General features: G+C 43.2%; 1 protein-coding gene across 2 annotated transcripts; it reads left to right on the forward strand.

The window, feature by feature from the left end:
- Positions 1-262: 262 nt before the first annotated feature.
- On the forward strand, positions 263-22,108 carry KAT14 (lysine acetyltransferase 14). Of its 2 annotated transcripts, none has more exons than XM_045010526.1 (10): positions 263-521; positions 2,002-2,120; positions 7,423-7,544; positions 10,698-10,879; positions 11,483-11,902; positions 13,009-13,580; positions 14,158-14,294; positions 14,575-14,750; positions 18,437-18,627; positions 20,654-22,108. In XM_045010526.1, the coding sequence occupies exons 1-10, from the start codon at positions 266-268 to the stop codon at positions 20,825-20,827; spliced, it is 2,349 nt and encodes a 782-aa protein (XP_044866461.1). In that variant the 5' UTR covers positions 263-265; the 3' UTR covers positions 20,828-22,108. The 2 variants fall into 2 exon arrangements, with proteins under 2 accessions (XP_044866461.1, XP_044866462.1); XM_045010527.1 differs by having other exon boundaries at positions 11,486-11,902.
- The last annotated feature ends 332 nt before the right edge of the window (positions 22,109-22,440 follow it).

Raw genomic sequence — 22,440 nt, forward strand, 5'->3', positions numbered from 1 at the left:
ATTTGTATTTGATTATTCCCAGGTGTTTGAGTAAACAGAAGTGGTTTCTGAAAGTCCATCTCTGTTAGATACATTTTAATCAAGTCCAGGAAATTATATACATTAAGAAGTGCAAACACAAAGTTTTTTCTCTAGCTTCTGTATTTTCATGTGTGCAGAAAGCTTCATACCTGGCTGGCTAACCTTATATGGATAGTATTTTAAATGCTGGGAGGGAGAGCCCCATGTAATGTAAAAAAAATCTTCCTCTACTTGCCAAGAAGGGATGGATAATAACGTTCACATGAGTGGGATGATGAGTCGTCATGATGACGAAGCTACAAGAACGTCAACTTCAGAAGGGCTGGAGGAGGGTGAGGTGGAAGGGGAGACTCTCCTGATTGTCGAATCTGAGGATCAGGCTTCAGTGGATTTATCCCATGATCAGAGTGGGGACTCCTTGAACAGTGATGAGGGGGATGCATCCTGGATGGAGGAGATGTCCTATTACTGTGAGAAGTGTCAGAAGTGGATACCAGCAAGTAAGAGTCAAGATTTTCCTCTGTTATCTTTGTCACTTTCCTTTTCTGGGTTTACTTGTTCTTTTCCTCCCAGAAAATAATGCATGTTTTTTTCCTGAATGTATAGGAGGCAGGGATGCCTAGTGGATAGAGCACTGGTCGGGGACTCAGGAGATCTGGGTTATATTCCCAGCTTTGTCACTGGCCTGCTGTGTGACCTTGAGCAAGTCAGTGCCCCTCTCTGTGCCTCAGTTTCCCCATCTGTAAAATAGGAACAATGACAATTCCTTTGTAAAGGTCTACCAATGAAAAGTGCTACATAAGAGCTAACTATTATTATTTTCCTGATTGGTCTGGTCTGTCATTTCAGTGGGATGTATGAATAAATTTCAGCCTACTGTATATAGGAATGGTTCTGTGGTATCCTGAACTTAGATTAGCATTCACAGAACAATATAAAACCAGTAGCAGCAGCCCTGGGAAGAAGGTATTTTGTGCTAAATAGCTAAAATGATCTTTCCAATATCTCTGTTTAACATTATATAAACTCTTAGCTTTCTTCATATTCTAGTACAGCAGTTTTTCCTTTCCAAAATCAAGATCTACCTGAACACTGTTCATTTTGTGGCAGGAAATGCTGAATTCTTCTGGCTTGCTCCATACCTGTCAGTTAGTTCAACCGCCTGGTTTGCCAAAAGCTGTAGTGTGAAATCCTTTCTCCAGTGAAGTCATTGAGAGTTTTGCCATTGACTTTACTAGAGCCAGGATTTCACATTTGGTGTTCAGTAGGAAGAAGTTAAAGGAACACAGTCAACTTGAAATCTAGTCTATTTAGGTACAACACCAGATCCTGTGTCCTTTTGCCAGTGTTTACCATCAGTTTTTTATGTTTAATTTTTTTCTGTCTTCTGTTGCTGTTTGAAAGACCCATACAAGGGAAATCGATCACCGGAATGATCAGTGAAAGTGACTAGACACAAAGTGCTATCACATGCACAATGTAAACAAGCTGAAAAAAATGGAAATATGTTTTTTTAATCTTTCAGTTAGTGTTTCAGTTACAGCCTGAGAAAGGTACTGAGTGTGTCAGTACTTTTCCCAGATCCAAAGAAGAGCTCTGTGTAGCTTGAAAGCTTGTCTTTCTCATCAACATAAATTGGTCCAATAAAAGATAATATTTCACACACTTTCTCTCTCTAATATCCTGGGACTGACTTGGCTCCAATAACACTGCATGTATTAAAATCTTTGCCTTTTTACACGTATTCAAGTATTAGATAGGAAAGCCCATCTTTAATATGTGTTTTTTGTAATTGATCCTTTGTTGACATCTGTAACTGTAAATTAAGCATCACACCAAGTTTCTATACTTCTATTATGGAATTATCAGGGTTGCTGATCTCTTGCTCAGCAGATAAACACTGTTCTGAATCCCAGTTTACTTTGCTCCATTTTTCCTATAAAAGGACTGAGGCATATCCCTTTTGCTTGTTTGTTTTAGGTCAGCTGAGAGAACAACTCAGCTACCTCAAGGGAGATAACTTTTTCAGGTTAACTTGCTCTGATTGCTCAGAAGATGGGAAGGAGCAGTTTGAACGGCTGAGGCTAACCTGGCAGCAAGTAAGTAAAAGCATTCACTCAGGCATAAAACCGACAAGACCTTCAAAAGTTGCTGTGTGTACAATATACATAACACCTAGAAATTTGGAGTCAGTCACAGGTGGTAAAAAAAATTTGCCTATGAGTTTTTTGTGGATTGCTATGTACCTGCTTATCCAGGAAGTGGAACTTTTGTGAGCAAATTGAAAAGATCATCTGAACTTGTTGTAAAAAAGCCAAATTCCCCATTTTTCATCAATACTCTGCATTGCTCAATACAACTGAACACAATTTTGGAAAAGTAAAGAGAATGTGATTTAGCTGCTGTGCATTTAACAATTTTTTGGCATATGGACATTGTTGGAAAAGTAATACAGCAAAACACAAAATGTCCAGTAAATTCTTGGAATGTTTTAGGCACAACTTTTTGTTTCTGAAAATAGAGGGAGTAACCAGGGAGCAGCCATTTAAAATTTGATTCTAACAGGGAGGAATTGGTTGCGAATCTGCTGGTGAAAGGAATCATGAAATGATAGTATTTATGATTCTAAGGAAAGGAAGAAGTGAGAGCCACAGAGTAAGAACAATGGATTTAAAAAAACCAGACTAACAGACTCAGAACTGGTAGGTAAGTCTCACGAGAAAAAAATTCTAAAGGAAAAAGGAATTCAGAGAGCTAGTAGTTTCTCAGAGAGACAATATTATCACGACAACAGCAAACTATCCTGCTGCGAAGGAGAGGAATAGTAATAGGCCAATATGGCTGCCTCAGGAGGTCTTTGATGACCTGAAAATCAAAAAGGAAACATTGAAAAAGTTGAAACATGGACAAATAGTTAAGGATGAGTACAAAAGAATAGCATAAGCAGGTAGGGACAAAATGAGAGAGGCTAAGGAACACAAACTGAGGTACATCTAGCAAGGGATGTAAAAGGCAATAAGGAGAGGTTCTATAAATATATTAGGAATAAGAGAAAGATGAAGGAAAGTGTAGGTTCACTACTTAGCAGGGAAGGATAATAAAGGATGACAGCCAAGCAGGCTGAGGTGTTTAATGCCTATTTTGCTTCAGTCTTAACTAAAAAGATTAATTGTGACCAGATGCTTAACACTGTTTAACAAGGGGATGTTCTCTGTATGTATAAATATCTCCTGTCTGTGTGTTCCATTCTATGCATCCGACGAAGTGAGCTGTAGCTCACGAAAGCTCATGCTTCAATAAATTTGTTAGTCTTTAAGGTGCCACAAGTACTCCTGTTCTTTTTACAAGGTAGAATAGGGAAAGTGCAGGTTAAAGAATATTTAGATAAATTAGATGTATTCAAATCAATGGGATAGTAGGGTACTTAAGGAACTAGCTGAAGCAATTTTGGAATTAGCGATTATTGTGGAGAACTCATGAAGGACGGGTGAGGTCCTAGAGGACTGGAAGAGGGCAAATCTAATACCTGCCTTTAAAAAGGAGAACAAAGAGGATCCCGGGAATTAGGGACCAGTCAGCCTAACTTTGATACCTGGAAAGACGTCGGAACAAATGATTCAGTCTGTAAGCACCTAGAGGTTAACAGGGTAATAAATAAAAGCTAGCATGGATTTGGCAAGAACAAATCATGCCAAACTAACCACATTTCCTCCTTTGACACGGCTACCGGTCTAGTGGATGGGGGAAGCAGTAGACATGATAGATGTTTATTTTAGTAAGACTTCTGACAGTCTTGCAAGACATTTTCATTAGCAAACTAGGGAAATGTGGGCTAGATGAGATTGGTATAAGGTAGGTGCACTTGTTGAAAAACCATACTGAAAGAGTAGTTATCTGTGGTTCGCTGTCAAACTGGGAAGACGTATCTATGAGGTCTCACAGGGGTCTGTGTAGGATCTCGTACAGTGCAGTATTTACAATAAAGACTGGAATAATGGAGTGGAGAATGTGCTTATAAAATAGGCAGGTGTCCCCAAACTGGGAGAGGTTTCTAGCACTTTGGAGGACAGGATTAGAATTCAAAACGACCTTGATAAATTGGAGAATTGGTCTGAGATCAACAAGATAAAAAAATCAGTAAAGAGAAGTGAAAGTGTTACACTTAGGGGAAAAAAAATCAAAGGCTCGATTACAGAATGGGGAATAACTGGCTAGGCAACAGTACTGTTGAAAAGAATCTGAGGTTTATAGTGGATCACAAACCAACAATGTGATGTGTTTGTGTTTTAAAAAAAAAAAGGGAGGGGGTCAAATATAATTCTGTGGTGTATTCACAGGAATGTGGTCTGTAAGACATAAGAGGTAATTGTCCCGCTCAGCTCGGCACTGGTGAGGCCACAGCTGGAGTATTGCGTCCAGTTCTGGGTGCCATGCTTTAAAAAAAAAAAAAAAAAAAAAAAGATGTGGACAAACTAGAGAGAATCCAGAGGAGAGCAACACAAATGGTAAAATCTGACCTGTGCAGAAAGGTTAAACAATTTGGCATGTTTAGCCTTAAGAAAAGAAGACAGGGGAAATGGATAATAGTCCTCAAATACATTAAGGGCTTTTATAAAGAGGAGGGTGAACAATTTTTCTCCATGTTCACGGAAGGTCAGACAAGAAGTAAGGGGCTTAATCTGCAGCCAGGAAGATTTAGGTTAGATATTAGGAGAAACTTTGTAAGTGTAAGGATAGTTAAGTACTGGGTAGATTACTTAAAGAGGTTGTGGAATCCCTATCATTGAAGTTTTAAAGAACAGGTTAGACAAACACCTGTCCAAGATGGTCTAGCTATACTTGGGCCTGCCTTTGGGAATGGACTAGATGACTTCTCAAGGTTCCTTCGAGACCTATGATTCTTTGATTTGGCTATGATTTAAAGCCAGTGGGATGTCTGTGTACAAGCCAAATGGCTGTTGGGACCCAGAAAACATAAATCTCTGCTCCGCACAGCTCAGAAGAGCTCCAGATTGGCTGCATGCATATTAGTAATAGTCTTTGCTGGGATTTACAGTTTTAGCCAGTCATGAAGCCGCAACCCCAGATAATCTCTGATTTATGTAGCAGTAACTTTGGCCCTACAGTGACATCTCTGAAGGATTCCTTACAGGATATGCAGCTTAGTTTTGATTACAGTTGCAATCAAGAGTCCCAGTTGCCCTCAATGCAGGACTTCAAGAGCTAAGTAAATCTGACAGACATTAAGGTGTTTCCCCAGTTCACTTCCTTGTTTAGGCAAGGTTGGGATATTCACTCAGCTGGAATAGGACCGAGTCTGACTGGGGTACCTCATCTGAGTATAACAGTTGGAATGTTTGTCTTACTGTTCAATTATGGAAATGGAAGAGAAGAATTTAGCCAACTTAGACATGCTGTCACAAATCCGTATATGCATCGCAGAATGGTGAATCTGATCCAGCAGTGGCAGCTGCTGCCGTTCAGTGTTCTTTATTTCAGATACAGGATCCCAGCCAATATGTACAGTGCTGTGGTGCTGAGGCCTGTGTTCGTGCCCTCTGGGCAGTAGTGATGCTCTGTCTTAGCATGGCTCATTAGAAATGTCCACTGGCCATTGCTGCTGCTCATGGGCCCAACGTTTTGTGTGTGCACATTTTCTAACTGAAGTTAGTAATAATACTGGATGCCCCAGAGCACTAGAGCTGCTTTGTGCTACTCCAGCTGGCACTAAGCAGACTCACAGCTGGCACATCCAGCCACTTCATGATTTGGCCTCCTTCGGGTGGCTTAGAGCTTCTGTAGTAACTTCTACGTCACCCTCTTCTAGCAGCCAGCATGGGTGTATGGCCTAGTGAAAGGGGCTGTAGTCAGGGCATCTTGACACCCCCGTGATCCTCAGCAATCCCTGGATCCAGAAAAGCCTCTAGGGATCATTGGCTGCAGGTGCAAGATAGACCAGCTTGACAGCCGAATTTATGTCGGGGATTGGGCTGGTGCAGGAAATCATAGGATCTTGGGGATGCATCGGTGCCCCCCCTCACCTCTCCTACTCCAAACGTGCACTGAGCTTAGCTTGGCCAGTCCGGAGATTCTGGTCCAATAAACGCTGCTAGCATTAGACTACGTCGGTTTCTAGAATAGAGGAAGAAGAGTGACAAAGGGGGAGAGTCAGAGGTAACAAGGAAGAAAGACAAGAGAAGACAAAGAAAATGCACCTTCTCAGAGGGAGTTTAGAAAAGAAGCAGTGTCTCCAGGATAGCCAAGCCTGCTGGTGGGAAGTGGCAGAATCACCTTAGCTGGCATATGAAACAACCCAGATTCCTTGATCTTAAGGTGAGAAGGGACTATCATGACCATCTAATTTTACCTATTGAAAGGAGCAGTGTTTTTAAAATTCTGACCTGTGTTTTGTCATTGGTGGAACACTGTCCCACCTAGCTGTTCCTGCAATGACCCTGGGTTCAGTGTGTTAACTTCTAGAGCAGCAGTTATCAAACATGAAAAGGATTTTGGGGAAAAAAACTAGAGAGTATCTGTATTCTCCCATTAGCATTAGTGGGAGCGAAGCCTGGAAACCCACAGTACTTGGTTAGGAGACCATCTCCTGCCAAAGGAGGGTCCAGGGCCCTAAGAAAGAAGAGAGACAGCCTCCAAGGGAGTTGAGTGGTTGACAGCAGGAGCTCCAAACCCATCCGCACCATGAATACTTGTATTCCAGGCTGAAATGGTTCAGTGTAATTAACAGTTTGTCCTCTTAGATTTATTCACAAACAAGACTGATTTCTAAAACTGTGCTTTAATTTAGGCTCTTAGTGAGTCAGTTTGTTTGTGATGTATGTAAATGTGCTCTAAAAGGACTGTGTTCAGTAAAGACAAAGCAAAAGCAGAGTGATCCATGGGATACAATGTATTTTATGGATTGCTCGGCTTTTACTGGATTCTGAGTGGAAAGAAGACATTAAGCAAATAAAACCACCCAAAGAGTCTGTCCTTGTGCACACATTTCTACAAGATTAGCAAACTGGAGCATTTGCTACCCATCTTTTCTGGAGAGAGAAGATATTGTGTCCCCAGTCTGGATCCTCAACCCTGGTATAGTTCCTTTATGCCACTCAAGCTGTGCAGAGGGGCTGTAATTAGCATCACCAGATAGCTGAGGATTCCCCTGGCATGAGAGAGTCCCTGGGTGAGTAAAGCAGGTGAGCATGACAAACAGTAGGAAGGAAGGAAGAAAGGATGAATGCAGGTAACAAGATCATGGGTTACATAGATTGGCTGTATGGTTGTGAATGAACTGGAAGCTTTGCATAAATAGGTAAATCAGAAAAGAGTGGAGTGGGTGTTTCCCCACCAGACAAAATGGTAATGGACCAGTTGAATCCATTCCCTTTTATGTTCCAGGTTGTCATGCTGGCGATGTACAACCTGTCTCTGGAAGGAACTGGCCGTCAAGGATACTTCAGATGGAAAGAAGATATTTGTGCTTTTATTGAGAAACACTGGACTTTCCTATTAGGGAACAGGTAAAGCCAATATTTCCCTGAAACTCAGAATGGAGATCGGAGAGGGAAAAAATTGTGTTGCTCAGTTGGGAAACAGGAATCCCAGATTATTCAGAGATTTTTCTCTCTCTTCAATTCAGGGCGGACAAGAAGGAAGGAAGTGGGTTTTCAAAATGTTTAAGAAGATTAATTTAAAATTAAATTAAAATGCTGATCTTATGCCACCGGCCCACTCAGCCCGCTGCCGGCCTGGAGTTCCGTTCACCTAGTTCGGCAGTGGGCTGAGCGGGGCCTGCGGGGCCCCGGCTGGTAAGGGGTCAGCAGCCGGGACCCCGGGCCGGCAGCGTGAGGCAGAACCCAGGACTCTCTTAAATGTCTGGCTTGCCCTGTGGCAGCCTACAAAAAACCCAGCACTGTCTGTCCTGCTGTCAGAGGGTGAGGGGCCATTTAAAGGGAGTCTGGGTTCAGTCTCACATGTGACTAGGTTATGTCTGAGTCCACTAGCTCATGTGATTCGAAGCCAGGCCTGCTGGGAAATGCAAAGGCAGCCTGAGAGAGCACTCGGAGAGTTCAGGGAGTCTGTGGAAGAGGGCAGCTTGGGAACAACTCTCCAGTGCTCCCAGGCAGAAGGCCTGAGAGAGAGACAGAACTGCAGGGAGCAAGAGCCTGTTGAGGAACAAGTCTTAGCTGAGGGACTTGCAGGAGAGGGCTGCTGCTGGAGGAGAAGCCGCAGCTTGGAGGGCTGCAAAGGACTGTCAGCCTGAGGAGAAGAGCTGTAGCATGCACAGAACTGCGTACCCTGTATGAAAGGAGGGAGCTATCTGGGAAGGCTGGATGGAAAAAGGGCAGTTAGTGAGAAGAGGCCCACAGGGTGAAGTTGGATTAACTGGGGAAGAAGGGGAACCCGAGGAAGGGACCGTGCCGGAAGCCTGAGTGGGTAAAGGCAAAGAGCGCATACTCTTCACAAACGCAGAAACAAAAGCGAAAAGGCAGTTAAAGAAAATCCCACCAGTGCTAATACCCAGTGGAAGCAAAGGAAGGAGAAGTTCTGCTCCTTTCCTCCTCGTTCTTTGTCCCCACCATGTCTCCCTGCTTCCCCCTTGCCTGACTCCCAGGGGAGCGCCGCTTCAAAATACTACGGAGGTGGCTGCCATTTCATCTTGAGGTGACACGTTCCCCAGGAGCAGAGGGGGGTGAGGGCAGGGTCGGGAGAGAGCATCCCCGTACCTTTTTTCAAAAAGCATCACTGTGCAGCCACCCCTCAACCAGCACCTGCCTCCTCCACCCAGAACCAGCTAGGGGTTCTCAAGCCCACACTCCTGGCTGCTTTTTTCAAGTGCCCACAGAGCATAAACAGACGAGAGGGCCTGTGCTATACCATAGAAAACTTTTGCCAAATACACTGAAATCCAGGTTCTCAGAGCAGTTTTGTCAGGAGTTTAAATTAGGGGTGTGACGGGTTTGATCACAGAACCCCCCCTTGGGAGCTGCCACCTTCTGTGCCAAGACTACTTCTGCCCCTGCTTTCCTGCCCTGTCAGCTTAGGACTTCAGTGCCCTGCCTGGTTTGAGCCAGACCCAGGTCTGAACCACGTCCCCTAACAGCTGCAGGCTTAACTGAAAGCAACTTACAGAAGTGTTCCTGTCTTTAACACCCAAATGCCCAACTCCCAAAGGGGTCTAACCCCAAATAAATCCATTTTACCCAGCATAAAGCTTATACAGAGTAAACTCATAAATTGTTCACCCTCTATAACACTGATAGAGAGATGCACAGCTGTTTGCCTTCCCAGGTATTAATACATACTCTGAGTTAACTAATAAGTAAAAAGTGATTTTATTAAATACAGAAAGTAGGATTTAAGTGGTTCCAAGTAGTAACAGACAGAACAAAGTAAGTCACCAAGCAAAATAAAATAAAACATGCAAATCTATGTCTAATCAAACTGAATACAGATAATCTCACCCTTAGAGGTGCTTCAGTAAGTTTTTTCCTCAGACTAGACACCTTCCAGGGCTGGCACAATTCTTTCCCCTGGTACAGCTCTTGTTCCAGCTCAGGTGGTAGCTAGGGGGATTCCTCATGATGGCTCCTCTTCCCCCTTTGTTGTTCCACCCATTTATATATATTTTGCATAAGGCGGGAATCCCTCTCTGGGTTCCCACCCGCTCCTTCTCTATGGAAAGACACCAGGTTAAAGATGGATTCCAGTTCAGATGACATGATCACATGTCACTGTAAGACCCCAAGCCTTCATTCCTCCCAGCCTGACTCACAGGAAGGCTGCCTGCAAACAGAGCCATCTACAGTCAATTGTCCTGGTTGATGGGAGCCATCAAAATTCCAAATCACCATTAATGGCCCACACTTTGCCTAATTACAATAGGCCCTCAGAGTTATACTTCATATTTCTAGTTTCAGATACACGTGTGATACATTTATACAAATAGGATGACCACACTCAGTAGACAATAAACTTTGTAGTGATACCTTACAAGAGACTTTTTGCATGAAGCATATTCCAGTTATATTATATTCACTCATTAGCATATATTTATAGAGTGCAACGTCACAAGGGGGAAGATGTCAAATGACACCTTCTTACTCAGGAGAGCTCTCCCTTCTCTCTCTCTCCCCCTTCCAATTCCTCTCCCCCATGTATCCTGAGTCCTGTTTACTGACTTTAACAACAGAGTAAGTTTTTACTCTTCTTAGCACTGTTAAGTTAACACAGCTACTGGAGAGTGAGCTGGATTCTGTTCTGGCTCTTGTATTGTCAGTAGAACTGTTGAATGAGACCCAAGTGCAGAATCTTTATGGTTGGTGATGTGAAAGCCTGAATAAACAAAGCACCAGGAATTAGGAAAACCATCCCTTTACTTGTAAACTCAGCATATTTGATATTGTGAGTCCCTGAGAGAGAATCAAAATGGAATCACTTTTCAGAGCAAAATCTATCTGGGTCTTGGAACTTGGTGCCCCAGATTCCAGCTGGAAATCACCCAGTGGAAATCAGAAAGAGTAGTATTGCTGAAATGCTTCAAGCCTGGAGGCCAAGTGAACTATTACATCAGAGTAAATGGCACAAGCATCCCCCTAGTCTTTTTGGCGAAGGAGAATAAAGTCCAACTAAAATGTTCTTGGTGTCTCTCATTTTTCCCTCTCTTGATTTAGGAAGAAGACTTCCACTTGGTGGAGCACTGTTGCTGGCTGTCTTTCTGTAGGGAGTCCCTTGTTTTTCCGCTCAGGGGCACAGGAATTCGGAGAACCAGGATGGTGGAAACTTGTTCACAATAAGCCTCCTACGATGAAACCTGAAGCAGAGAAGCTCTCTGCATCTGCACTGAAAGCAAAAGGTAACTGTTCTGATGACAACACATGGAGTGCTAGTCAGGTCCGAATTGACAGTTTAAAAAGGTATGAGATGACGTTTATTTTAAATGGCACAGCTGTGGATGGCGTGGGTGGGGTTACTGGGCCTGATTCTGCTCTCATTTGCACTAGTTTTACACTGGTGTAAATCCACTGACTTCAGAGGAGTTTCTCCAGATTTATACCAGTGTGAGAAGAGGCTCATAGTACTTTACACCCTCTTTGTAGTGTACATACACGTATTAAGAATTGTCATTTAAATGATCCAAGTGCTTTTGTATTTTGTATTGCTTTCCTGTCTCTGTAATTGCCACAGTTTCTCTACTGCCTGTTACCTTGATGTTCTTTTCTTTTTAAAGCATCTTTTGTTGGTTCAGTCACGTGGAGTGAAATTCACTCCTGTGCAAAGGGCCAGTATCGGACTTCAGTGGTGCCTAACTTTTATGCTGGATGCTCTGCACAGGGGAGAATTTCAGCCATGGTTTGAAAGATTACCATCAAAACTTTCTCTTGTGGATACAAATGATGAGTAGAGAGGCATCAAAAACTCAGTGCCTTTTAGAATAAACAAGCTATTTATTCTCTAGCAGCTTCAAAACCACCTCTGGATCCCATCATTACAGTGGAGGGGCTGAGGAAGCGGGTGAGCCGCAATCCTGTAGAGTCAGCAATGGAGCTGAAGGAGAAGAGGTCTCGCACTCAAGAAGCCAAGGACATTAGGAGAGCCCAGAAGGAGGCAGCCGGCTTCCTGGACCGAAGCACCTCCTCCACTCCTGTCAAATTCACCAGCCGAGGCCGTCGCCCTGACATGGTCCTTGAGAAGGGAGAGGTGATTGACTTCTCATCTTTGAGCTCCTCAGATCGAACTCCTCTGACAAGCCCGTCTCCTTCCCCATCTCTGGACTTCTCTGCTCCTGGGACACCAGCGTCCCATTCAGCTACTCCCAGCCTGCTCTCAGAAGCAGATCTCATCCCAGATGTAATGCCGCCACAGGCCTTGTTTCATGGTAAGAGATGCCATGTGTTTTGTTTAATAGGAAGTGACAAGCAGTTTCTAACAATAGGCTTGACATAGTTACCTTGACAAAAGAATAACCTGTTTGCTTTACTTCAAGGCATGATGGAAAATGACTGGCAAAGTGCAGTTTTCTTCCTAATTACATGACAATCTAAATTAGATTTTCACAGACAGATGTAGTCATAGATTCTAAGGCAGGAAGGGACCACTTGGCCATCTAGTGTGACATCTTTTATAACACAGGGCAGACAATTTCACCCAGTAATTCCTGCATAAAACAGTATGCCAGGTAATAGTGTTGCAGTGTCAGGTAAAGGCAAAATCAGAGAGCTCTCTTGAAGGAAGGAGTCTTTCACATCAGTAAAGTATTGAGGTTTTTGTTTTTGTTTCCTAGTGTTTTCATTTGTCTGAGTACAGACATGTAACATTCCCAAATCAAAGAGATGAATTCTGGGTCAGGTTGTGAGATGCTTACTGAAGCTGAATAGTACTTTACACCATGAGTAGTCCATTGAAATGAATAGGGGGAACACATGGAATAAGTGCTACTCACTGTAAGTAAGGACATCACATCCGCTTTGCTCCATTAACTTAAGTGGAACGTGTCAAATTTACACCAGCTGAACATCTGGCCTGTAATCTGTAAGGCTTCAGCTCCACTCTGCCGTTTTATTGCATCAGTTTTCATGCCCTTAAGGAATTTTTAAGGAAGCCATTAACTAAAGAGCCATTTTAAAAAGCGTTCTTTTAAAATAGGAAAAAAAATGAGTCTAAATTTTGAAGGGACTATTGATTTTGGTTGCCCCAATTTTAAGAGGCCAAACTATGAGACACTACTTTAAAGGGACCTTAAATGGCAGGTGCTCAGCATTTCCTGAAATCAGGCTCCTTTAAGATTTCTCAAGTTGGGCATCCAAAATCACTAGTCGCTTTTGAAAATGTAGGCCCAGGAGTGTCTGACTGGCAGGATATGACAGGTAAACGCCACTTTATATTTCCTTCACACTTAAGCCACAAGCCCCCTAGGCTGATGTTCTTTCTATGCTGGGCTTGCATTTGTGTGTGTCTACTGCGTTATTTTGGTCTTCTGTACAGATGATGAAGAGATGGAAGGAGATGGAGTCATAGATCCAGGAATAGAGTACATTCCTCCTCCTAGTGGGCCAATGGGTGCTGGGCCTATGATAGTGAGCAGAAAGAAAGTGAAAATGCCTGAGCAGATCAAACAAGAGGTGGAGAGTGAAGAAGAGAAGGCAGAGAGGATGGAAGGTGATAGCGAAGACCCTGAAGATTCAAATTCATCCCTACAGGCCAGGGGGCGAGACAAGAGGAAGCCGCAGGTGGAGAAGGACAATAAGCCCAAAGCTCCCAAGTACACATCTGTTAGCATCTATGAGGAAAAGCTGCTTCTGAAGAGGCTGGAGGCCTGTCCCAATGCCGTGAGCATGACCCCAGAGGCCCGGAGGTTGAGGCGCAAGCTGATAGTCCGGCAGGCCAAGAGGGAAAGGGGACTGCCACTCTTTGACTTGGACCAGGTTGTGAATGCTGCTCTGCTCTTGGTTGATGGGATCTATGGAGCCAAAGAAAGAGGTATTTCCAGGCTGCCAGCAGGGCATGCAACGTACAGAACGACTAGCCAGGACTTCAGGATCCTGGACAGGTACCAGGTGAGTGCTTTCAATTCCAAGTTAGTTCCTGGGGCCAGCTGTATCAGGGTTTCTGTTGTGGGCAGTAGACCTCAAACTGAAGACGTCTGACTGCCAAAGTAAAAAGGATTACAAGAATGAACTTCATTTTATAAAGGACTTGTATCCACACCAACACACTTCCCAGCTCCATTCTAAGTTGGGTAATACGCTATAAAATACAAACGTGTAGATGCCACCATTGCTAAGTTCCAGTTGCTCATGCTCATTCTACACTCAAACACTATCGTGACGGAGCCTGTGTAAGTACCTTGACAAAGTGCATTACTTTCTTGCCATCCAGGAACTTGGGCACTCCCAAGATGACAGTGGGTGATGGGTGCAGTCAGAACTTTGCAGGATCAGGCTCTGAAATTGGGGGGAGCTTTGGAGTCACTATGGACAGGAGCATTGGACTGTAGGTACCAGACGCCCTGGTTGGACAGGTGGAAACCCTGACTGTGAGAAGTCTTTTTCCCTTCTGGAGCTTTGGGTTCCAAACATTAGGCTGTTGGGCAACTCCCTTGACATGACAGTTTATTTTTGTCTTGCCATGTAGACTACACTGCCTGCTATGAAGGGATATAGGCACCAGACAACAAAATTTCTGTACCGACTGGTAGGCTCAGAAGACTTGTTGACAGACCACAGCATCGTCAGTCCCTACACGTCTCGCGTCCTGAAACCTTACATCAGGTACGGACCCCTAGAGTCTGAATCTGACTTCTGTCATTCTCTGCTCCCATCCTTAGGGGCAGGCTGGCGCAGGGTGCTCGGGATTGCAGAAGCATCCTGGCTTCTGGTGAATAGCTTGTATTATTGCCTGGTTGGGCGCAAGTTTCCACATGAACGAATGGAACACAGCAGCCTCTTGTAGCACTTGTAGTCTATCAGAGGAATATTTCCTGAGCAGCAATGGCAGTTATTGTTACCAACTTGTCTTTCATATTGTTGATTGTTTTTGTGATACGTGCAGGCGCGACCATGAGACCAAGCCTCCTAAACTCCAGCTGCTGGCAGAAATCTGTGCCCATCCACACAAGAACGATCCTGACTGGAAGGCTGAGCCTGAAGCACCCATTGATTACTGCTATGTTCGCCCGAACCACATCCCCACTATCAACTCCATGTGCCATGAATTCTTCTGGCCTGGTAGGATTCCCTCAGTACTTGGTTTTCTAGGAAAGAAAAGGTTTGGTTTCAAAAATTATTTTTGGAGCAGGTCTGTTTTCTCAGTGGGTATTTGTTTGGCTGAGTTATTCTATAAATATTTATTTAAGAGGAATTCTGTCAGATGGTCTGTGCTGGAAAGACACGTCAGCCTCTGCATTTCTGAGCTCAAACAGTACTGGGCAACGGGGCCTTGAGTCAGCAAAGCACTTAAACATGTACTGTGCTTTGAGCATGAGCTAGGACCACTTGCATGCCTGACGTGAAGCACCTGCTTAAGTGTTTTGCTGAATCAGGGCCTTATCATAGTAAACAGAGGTTTTATCAGACACCTGCTCCTAACTGGTGTGAGAAGCACAAGGCCTCAATGCACTGGACTGGAACTCAGGAGATCTGGGTAGGATTCCTGGCTCTGCCACATGCTCCCTATGTGACCATGGGCAAGGTCCTTAACCTCTCTGGGCCTCAGTTCCCTTCTGGTAAAATAAGTATTATAATATTTATTTGTCTGTGTTGCTTTTTTTTTTTTATTGTAAGCTCCTTGGGGCAGGGACTGTCTCTTACTAGTGCATGTCACCTTGCAGCCTTGATCTTGGGTGTGGTTCCTAGGCAGTAGAGACTTAGTAATGATGATCTGCTATGTGGTTCAGCATCTCTAACACTGGAAACGAAGTTTTTCATAACACACAAGCAGTCCACACCTATATTTTAAAATCAATATTTGCACTACACTTTGGCAGATTATTATTATTAGATATTATTTGTATTGCAGTAGCACCATTAAGCCCCAAATCAGTAGATAAGATGGCACGTCTTTCTTTACACATGCCACTTTGGAAAGCATGAGACACCCTCTCGTTCTAACAGAAACCGATCACCTTTATCACAAATCTCCCCCACGCCCCTCCAAATCCCTCAATCCCCCATCCACTCAGTGCTTATCCTTATGGCACAGACAGGAATTTGTGATAAGCACCAAGGCCCAAATACACAGAATTATTTAGGCTCCTAATGGAAATACATCTATCTAGGTTTAATCTAGCTAGCTCATGTACCAGAGCACTGAAGCTGCGACGGAGTGGGCTAGTGCTGTGAGTAATTACCCAGGGTTTTGGTCAGCTGCTCTGGCTTCCCTGCTCTGGTACCTGAGCTAATGAGGCTAAAGATAGCTTGGGTATGTGTACCCAAACTACAATCACACCGAGTGTCAGTTAAAGGTATGATTTTTCTACTGAAATAGTTATACCAGTACAACCCCTAGTGTGGATACAATTATATTGGTATAAAGGTGCCTGATACTGATGCAAGAACCTCCACGAATAAGGCTTGTCTACATGGGGAAATTATACCGATCTGAGGAAGGGTGTGAATTTAAAGTGCTCTAATTACACCAGAGTGACTACAGAGCTGTAGTTATGGCATGAGTGTGGCTTTTTTCTGGTTTAGCTTATTTGGAAGCAGTTTAAACAGCCTAAGAAAGCTACTCATTCTGGAATAAGTGTGTCTAAACATGGGAGTTATACCAATATAATGGACAGTGCTTTAACCATACCAGTATAATTATACTAGTATAATGGAAACGCCTCCCATGTACATGAGCCCTAAACTGTACTTATATAAAGCCAGTATACGAGCCATGTTGGGGTTGTACTGCTTTATAACCAGTATAGTCAAAGTCATACAACTTTATGTACAGACAAGCTCTGAGTCATTTCACAGTAGACTGCAGCCCTGAGATAATTAACATTTCTCCTTATCGCCAGTTGATTCCTCTCCACCCAGCTCTTTCTCAAGCAAGAGATTGGTTAATTCCACTGTTTGCTTCCAGTGTTCCATGAAGTTTTAAATCTCAGGAATAATACACGTTACAGAAAAATCTCATGCCGTTATTCTGTTATTCCACCTTTGCAAATACATCGGTTGGCATTTTTTGTGATGGTTTTAATGAGCATTTGAGGAAACATGAAGGGTCTGATTCTTCCCTGCCTTGCATCTTGCTTAGGCATTTCCATCTGTGGAAAATGGGTGTAAAATACTACCAAATTAGAATGGTAATGGCTTACATGTACTGGGCGTTGCCGTTGCACAGGTGCAATGGAGAATCTGGACCTTATATTTATTATTAATGATTACCATAGTGCTTAGGAGCCCCAGGCATGGACCAGAACCCCATTGCGCTGAGGACTGTACAGACACCGACCAAGTGCACTATTCTACTCTGAAAAATGACTTCAAGGATAAGTCTATTGCCACTTAATTAAAGTTAGTTAAGAGCTTTGTAAAGGCTCAGATAATTAAAATATTTTGTTACAGGCTAGGAGGGATCAGCAGAGGGTAAATCACAAACATGTGAGGAGTGTCCATACTAGCTTTTACAAAGACTACATCTTCACTGCAAAAAAAAAAGTTTGGGTTTTTTACATAGAGATAATAAAACCCTACTGGAGATAAGGTAATATAGTTTTCCTCTTGAGGTAGCTAGTTGAAGTAAACCCCAGTTGGGGGGTTGTAGGGCTGATTAACTGGCTATGCTAAGATAAAAACTACAATGTCTTGTCTCCACTAAGATTGTGCATCAAGAAAACTAACTTTAGTTATCTTGCCATAAAACCACAACTTTTTTTTTTTTGGCAATGATGACATAACCGATACTCACTTCCTCAATTTAACTGATGCAAAAAATCTCTAGTGAATCTAAGCTCAATAGGTCAGATTTAAATCTGGGCAGGATCATTTTAATTTCTGTGCTTCGTTTCAAAATCTGTGAACCCTTTATTGCATCTGCAGAAAGTCCAGTGTTACTCTATCTTCCTTCTTCATGAAAAGAGGTCTCAGCTGCAGAAGAGAGGAGGTGGCTTCCTTACACACGGCTTCTTGGGGTTCCACGTTGGTTGTACCTCCCTGGCTCTAGACCAGATCTGACCAGTGTACAAGTAAAAATAGTTTTTCAGTCTGCAGCCTTGCAGTCTCCACCTGAAATTCTTTGGGAGTCACACATTGCCAGCAATACAATCCTGTTGATGAGCAAGCCGTAATAGGATCCATTACACTGTCCCGTAGCTTTATTGGCTGTGCAGGGCAGAAGGAAAGAGCAATACAAACACATTTAGGGCCCAGTCCAGCTCTCATTTACACATGTAACTTTATTCATGTGTGTGCTTGGAATTGGGCCCTGTATAAATTCAGTAGATGTGTCTCTGAATACACACAGGAAGAAGATCAGTGGGGTAACGAGATGCCATTTTTGCCGTCACTTTTTAGAGCAGAACCACATTTTACGTTAGTTTTTTGTCTTTATTTTCATACCATTTGGGTGTGAATCAGTGTTAATTTCTTAGCGCTGGCTGCTGTTGAGTCCGTTTTTAAGGATTTTTTTTCTTCTGTACGTGGGCTAAATGCTGCTCCCATTGGCTTCAACGGTGAGACTTCTATTTTGGCCCTATTGACTGATAGAATCTTTCTATGCATAGGAGTTTGAAAATGACAACAGAAAGTAGTTGAGCAGGTTCTCCTGAAAAACATGCTTTTTAACAGTCTTTCAGCTGTTAATTTCCCTTAAATTCCATCATGCCCTGACTGTATGATAGTGTCTGAACTGTATTGTATTGCATTAACATTTCCCGTTGGTTTGCAGTGCTTTATAGCTGTGCTCTTCTCACACGCTGTAGGAATTGATTTGTCAGAATGCCTGCAGTATCCAGACTTCAGCGTCGTTGTCCTTTACAAAAAAGTCATCATTGCCTTTGGCTTCATGGTGCCAGACGTGAAATACAATGAAGCTTACATCTCTTTTCTGTTTGTTCACCCTGAGTGGAGAAGAGCGGGGATTGCAACCTTTATGATCTACCATCTTATTCAGGTAGCTGGAAGATCCTTCTCCTCGATAAAGAGCCCAGCATTGTCCCTATTTTTATGTATGAATGTAAACAGTGCTGGGTCAATAGCGCTTGTTTTTATCCTCTCTCTCCCCACTTCCCATCCTTTGTTCCCTTGTTTGTGTCTTTACTTGGGTGACGTGCTACCATGTGTGAATTTTTATTGTGAAAATCATTACACTCAACCAGAATTTTGAATGGATTCAAAAGGACATTTTCAAATAGAATAGGCTATGGGGGATTGGATGGCCTAGGAGTGATATAGGCCTTGTCTGTATTTGGGTTTGGCTCTGATTCATCCATAGCAGCCAGTAACTGCAGCAGCAACATTGCGAACCGCAAGTGTAGAGAAGAAAAGTTGCGATCTGCACTGGATGAGCTAATCCCAGTTTCAAGCAGGGGAAGGCTCAGTCAGTACCAGTTACAGCTTTCCTTACCTATAATTCAGCTACACCAGTCACTGGCCACTGATGACTTGATCACAAGCGGAGTTAATGCCAAAGACTCACGTTTAAGGTGCTTGTTCAAATGTATCTCAGTTTAGGTAAAGAACAAATGTCTGTCGCCTGACTCAAACGTGAGGAACGTCCACATTAGCTTTTACAAACATGTTAACTGCCTCGAGTTCACTGGCATCAGTTAACTCAAGGTACGAAAGTCTAGTGAGGACACATCCTTAGAAGAGAGGCCAAAATTCAAATGGGCCTGAAAACTGAATTAGGTCTCCTCTGTGGCAGAGTTTAGGCCCATTGATGGGCCATTGTGGAAAATTACCACTACTGTTTGCAGGATCTGTAATAAACGATTGACCAAATTCTGTTCCCAGTTACACTGGGATAAAACCGAAGTAATGCCATCAAGTTCAATAGAGCTAACCAGGATTTTCACTGGTGTCCCACAAACTGACTCCAGTGATAACGAGAGATTGCCACTTCCCATTAGGCTTCTGTTTGACTACCATTGATCTGCTCTGTATTTGTGTCTGTGGTGGGAGGCAGGTTATATTAAGATGAACTATTGGCAATAATATAATCTACAATAGACTATATTCCATCCTGTGATGCAAGCAGGGTGCTGTGAATTGTGTGAATGCATTTCCAAAAGTTACACATTTCATTGGGGGCAAGGCTGCATATTTCTAATGTTCTAGTTCTAACTTCTTTTCCAAAAATGTCCCTAATTTTGATTGCTTTATTCTGGCCTTATACAGGTGGGAGTCTTATTAGTAGCCTCTGAAAACAAGAATTATGTTTTCTTGCAAGCCAAGATCAAATGCCCTGTCATTAAAATTCTTTAATGGCTATATCCTACTCCTTCCTTGTACTTACAGTTTGGATGTAATGGATGAAAAATGCTTTCGGAGCATGGCATGAAAGGAGTTCTAAAAGTCAGAAGAATTATTATATTAAACATTATTGGAGAGGTTTTATGAATAATCTGGTTGCTAAATAACAAGGAATCTCCAAGTTAATGTCAGAATTGCCACTTACTAGCTGGGCTTCTCAGGCAGTGAGCCCCGGGGGCTGAAGGATGGGAGTGGATCGGGCTGGGATCTACTGGAATTCCAGTGTGACACACCCATAGGTAACCTAGTGGTGTCAGTGTGATTCTAGCAAGTCTAGGTTTATTTGAGGACAGAGATGTGTCCAGTCCCAGAAGCAGAATGCCTGCTCCTTTGGCTGTTTTTTTTTTCTTCAGGTCATTGTTATTAAGTGTTTGAGATTATTTTCAATTAACAATTACACTGAGAAGAAGATAGGAAAATTGACAAATTACAATCTAGTTTCTGTTCCTGCCCTCAAACTGCTGATTACTCAATCACAAAGGTTTTTGATAAACAGTAGTTACCCTGATTTCAGCTGTTGCTATGTGTTGTAATTTCTCTGTTTCAAGGCCTCTGCTTTTCTCACGTTTCCCTAACTAGTTAAATTCCAGAATTTAAGAGTTTCTTCACCTCCTCCTTTTCCCTGGAGGCGCTCTCATTTTCTGGCTGTTTTTTTTCTTTGGCAGACCTGCATGGGCAAAGATGTTACTCTTCACGTCTCTGCAAGCAACTCCGCTATGCTGCTGTACCAAAAATTTGGATTTAAGACTGAAGAATACATTTTGGATTTTTACGACAAATATTACCCCTTAGATAGCAAGGAGTGCAAGCATGCATTCTTCCTGAGATTGCGACGATAATATACCACGGATACACAGAGCTCTGTGGAAAGCCTGATAGGCTGAATTAAGAGTTGCCATGGATTTCAGCTCAGGAGGTTGGCTGTTAGAGTGCAATGATGCCTTTATCACTAACATCAGCAGTGATATACTGTATGCTTAATGTGCAATTCGAGATTGATTTATGGCCTCCATGGGAGTGTCGAGCAACAGGCCTGAGAGTATGAACTGGGATACAATGGAAGGGGAATTTCCTGCCCTCTTTTTGGAGAGCCCTTTGACAAACAATTTGAGACTTCAAAGGGGCTAGGGGACATTAAATTTCTCAAACCTACGTGTGTTGCAGTGGTTGTGTGTTCAGTAGGAAGTTTGTGCTGTGCAGTAGCAGGAACAGGATGTCAGGTGTGTTCGTAGCTAGGTGAGGTTAGGTACAAGAGCTGCTAAGTCAGCTCTTTGAAATCTTTAAATCCATCCATCAGTTGTTGAAGCTATAGAGGCTTCTCTAACCATGGGCCCAGCCTTGCTGGTTCTGACACCCCACGCCCCTATGCCATAGGCACTCTGGCTTGAGGAATCTTAGCACAAGAGGAGAGGCAGCTGAGATTTGAAATCAGATCCTTGCTTTATGGCATTAACCTATTGTAACCTAGTGAGAACAGGGGGCAAAGATGAGGCAGTAACTTTTCTCAGAAGAACCCAGTCTGTGATTGCAAGGCTCTAAATGTTACCGGGTACGCCAAGAAAAATGTTGCAAACATAGGGCTTGCCTCACACTGAGGACCAGTCCTTTTCCTACATAGTTTAGCAACTCCTACTCCCCTTTTACTTCAGGTGAACAGTAGCTTGACAGATTGTTTTACAGTTTAGCAGGTTGTAGATACGGCAGTCTGTGCATCTGGAACATGAACCACACCTTCTGCGTAGTCTTAAAGTCACGGCCACATAGCTGCAGAGAACAGATGTGTTTTTTTTAAATCCACCTTGTATACATTTCAGGTGCCTAAGTATGGTAGTTGTTGCCTTAATGGAGTCTGCATTCTAATAGGAGCAGAGAGACAGACACCGTATCTGTTTCTGTACAGCCAAGGTAAGCCCTGCCTGAAACATATGTAATTGGTACTAGAAAAAACTCGTTTTGAAACTATTCGAGAACTATCTGCCCCGCCATCTGTGCACATTTCCAAATATTTTATGACTGTGTGTGAAAATCCTTGATGTTACTGATGTTAAGAGTTAGCTGTTTCTGGAAAGATCTGTCCTTGAGTGAAATTAAAGACCTTCTCTTGGACATGCCCAGCTGCAGTCATAGAGTGTGTTCATTTATTTTTCCACCATTCACTTCTACTGTCTTTCTTTGATGTCATGCAGAATCAAACATGTCCAGCAGAGTATTTTCTGCTATTCCAAAATGGCTCATTATGGCCTTGTGGAACTCCCCAGTGTGCAGCGGAAACACGCATCCTGCTACAGACTTTCATTCATTAGTACAGCATGTTTTTCGCGGTCTGTACATGGGAGATTCTGTGGCTACACCGCTCCTCACTCCCTCCAGGGCACCATGTACCCCCAGGAGAGTAGGGACAGAGCAACAAGCCAAGCAGGGTATGTGTGTGGGGGGGGAGGGCTCAGGCTCC

This window comes from Mauremys mutica, chromosome 3, assembly GCF_020497125.1.
Source record: "Mauremys mutica isolate MM-2020 ecotype Southern chromosome 3, ASM2049712v1, whole genome shotgun sequence".
In the NCBI taxonomy this organism is placed as follows: domain Eukaryota; kingdom Metazoa; phylum Chordata; order Testudines; family Geoemydidae; genus Mauremys; species Mauremys mutica.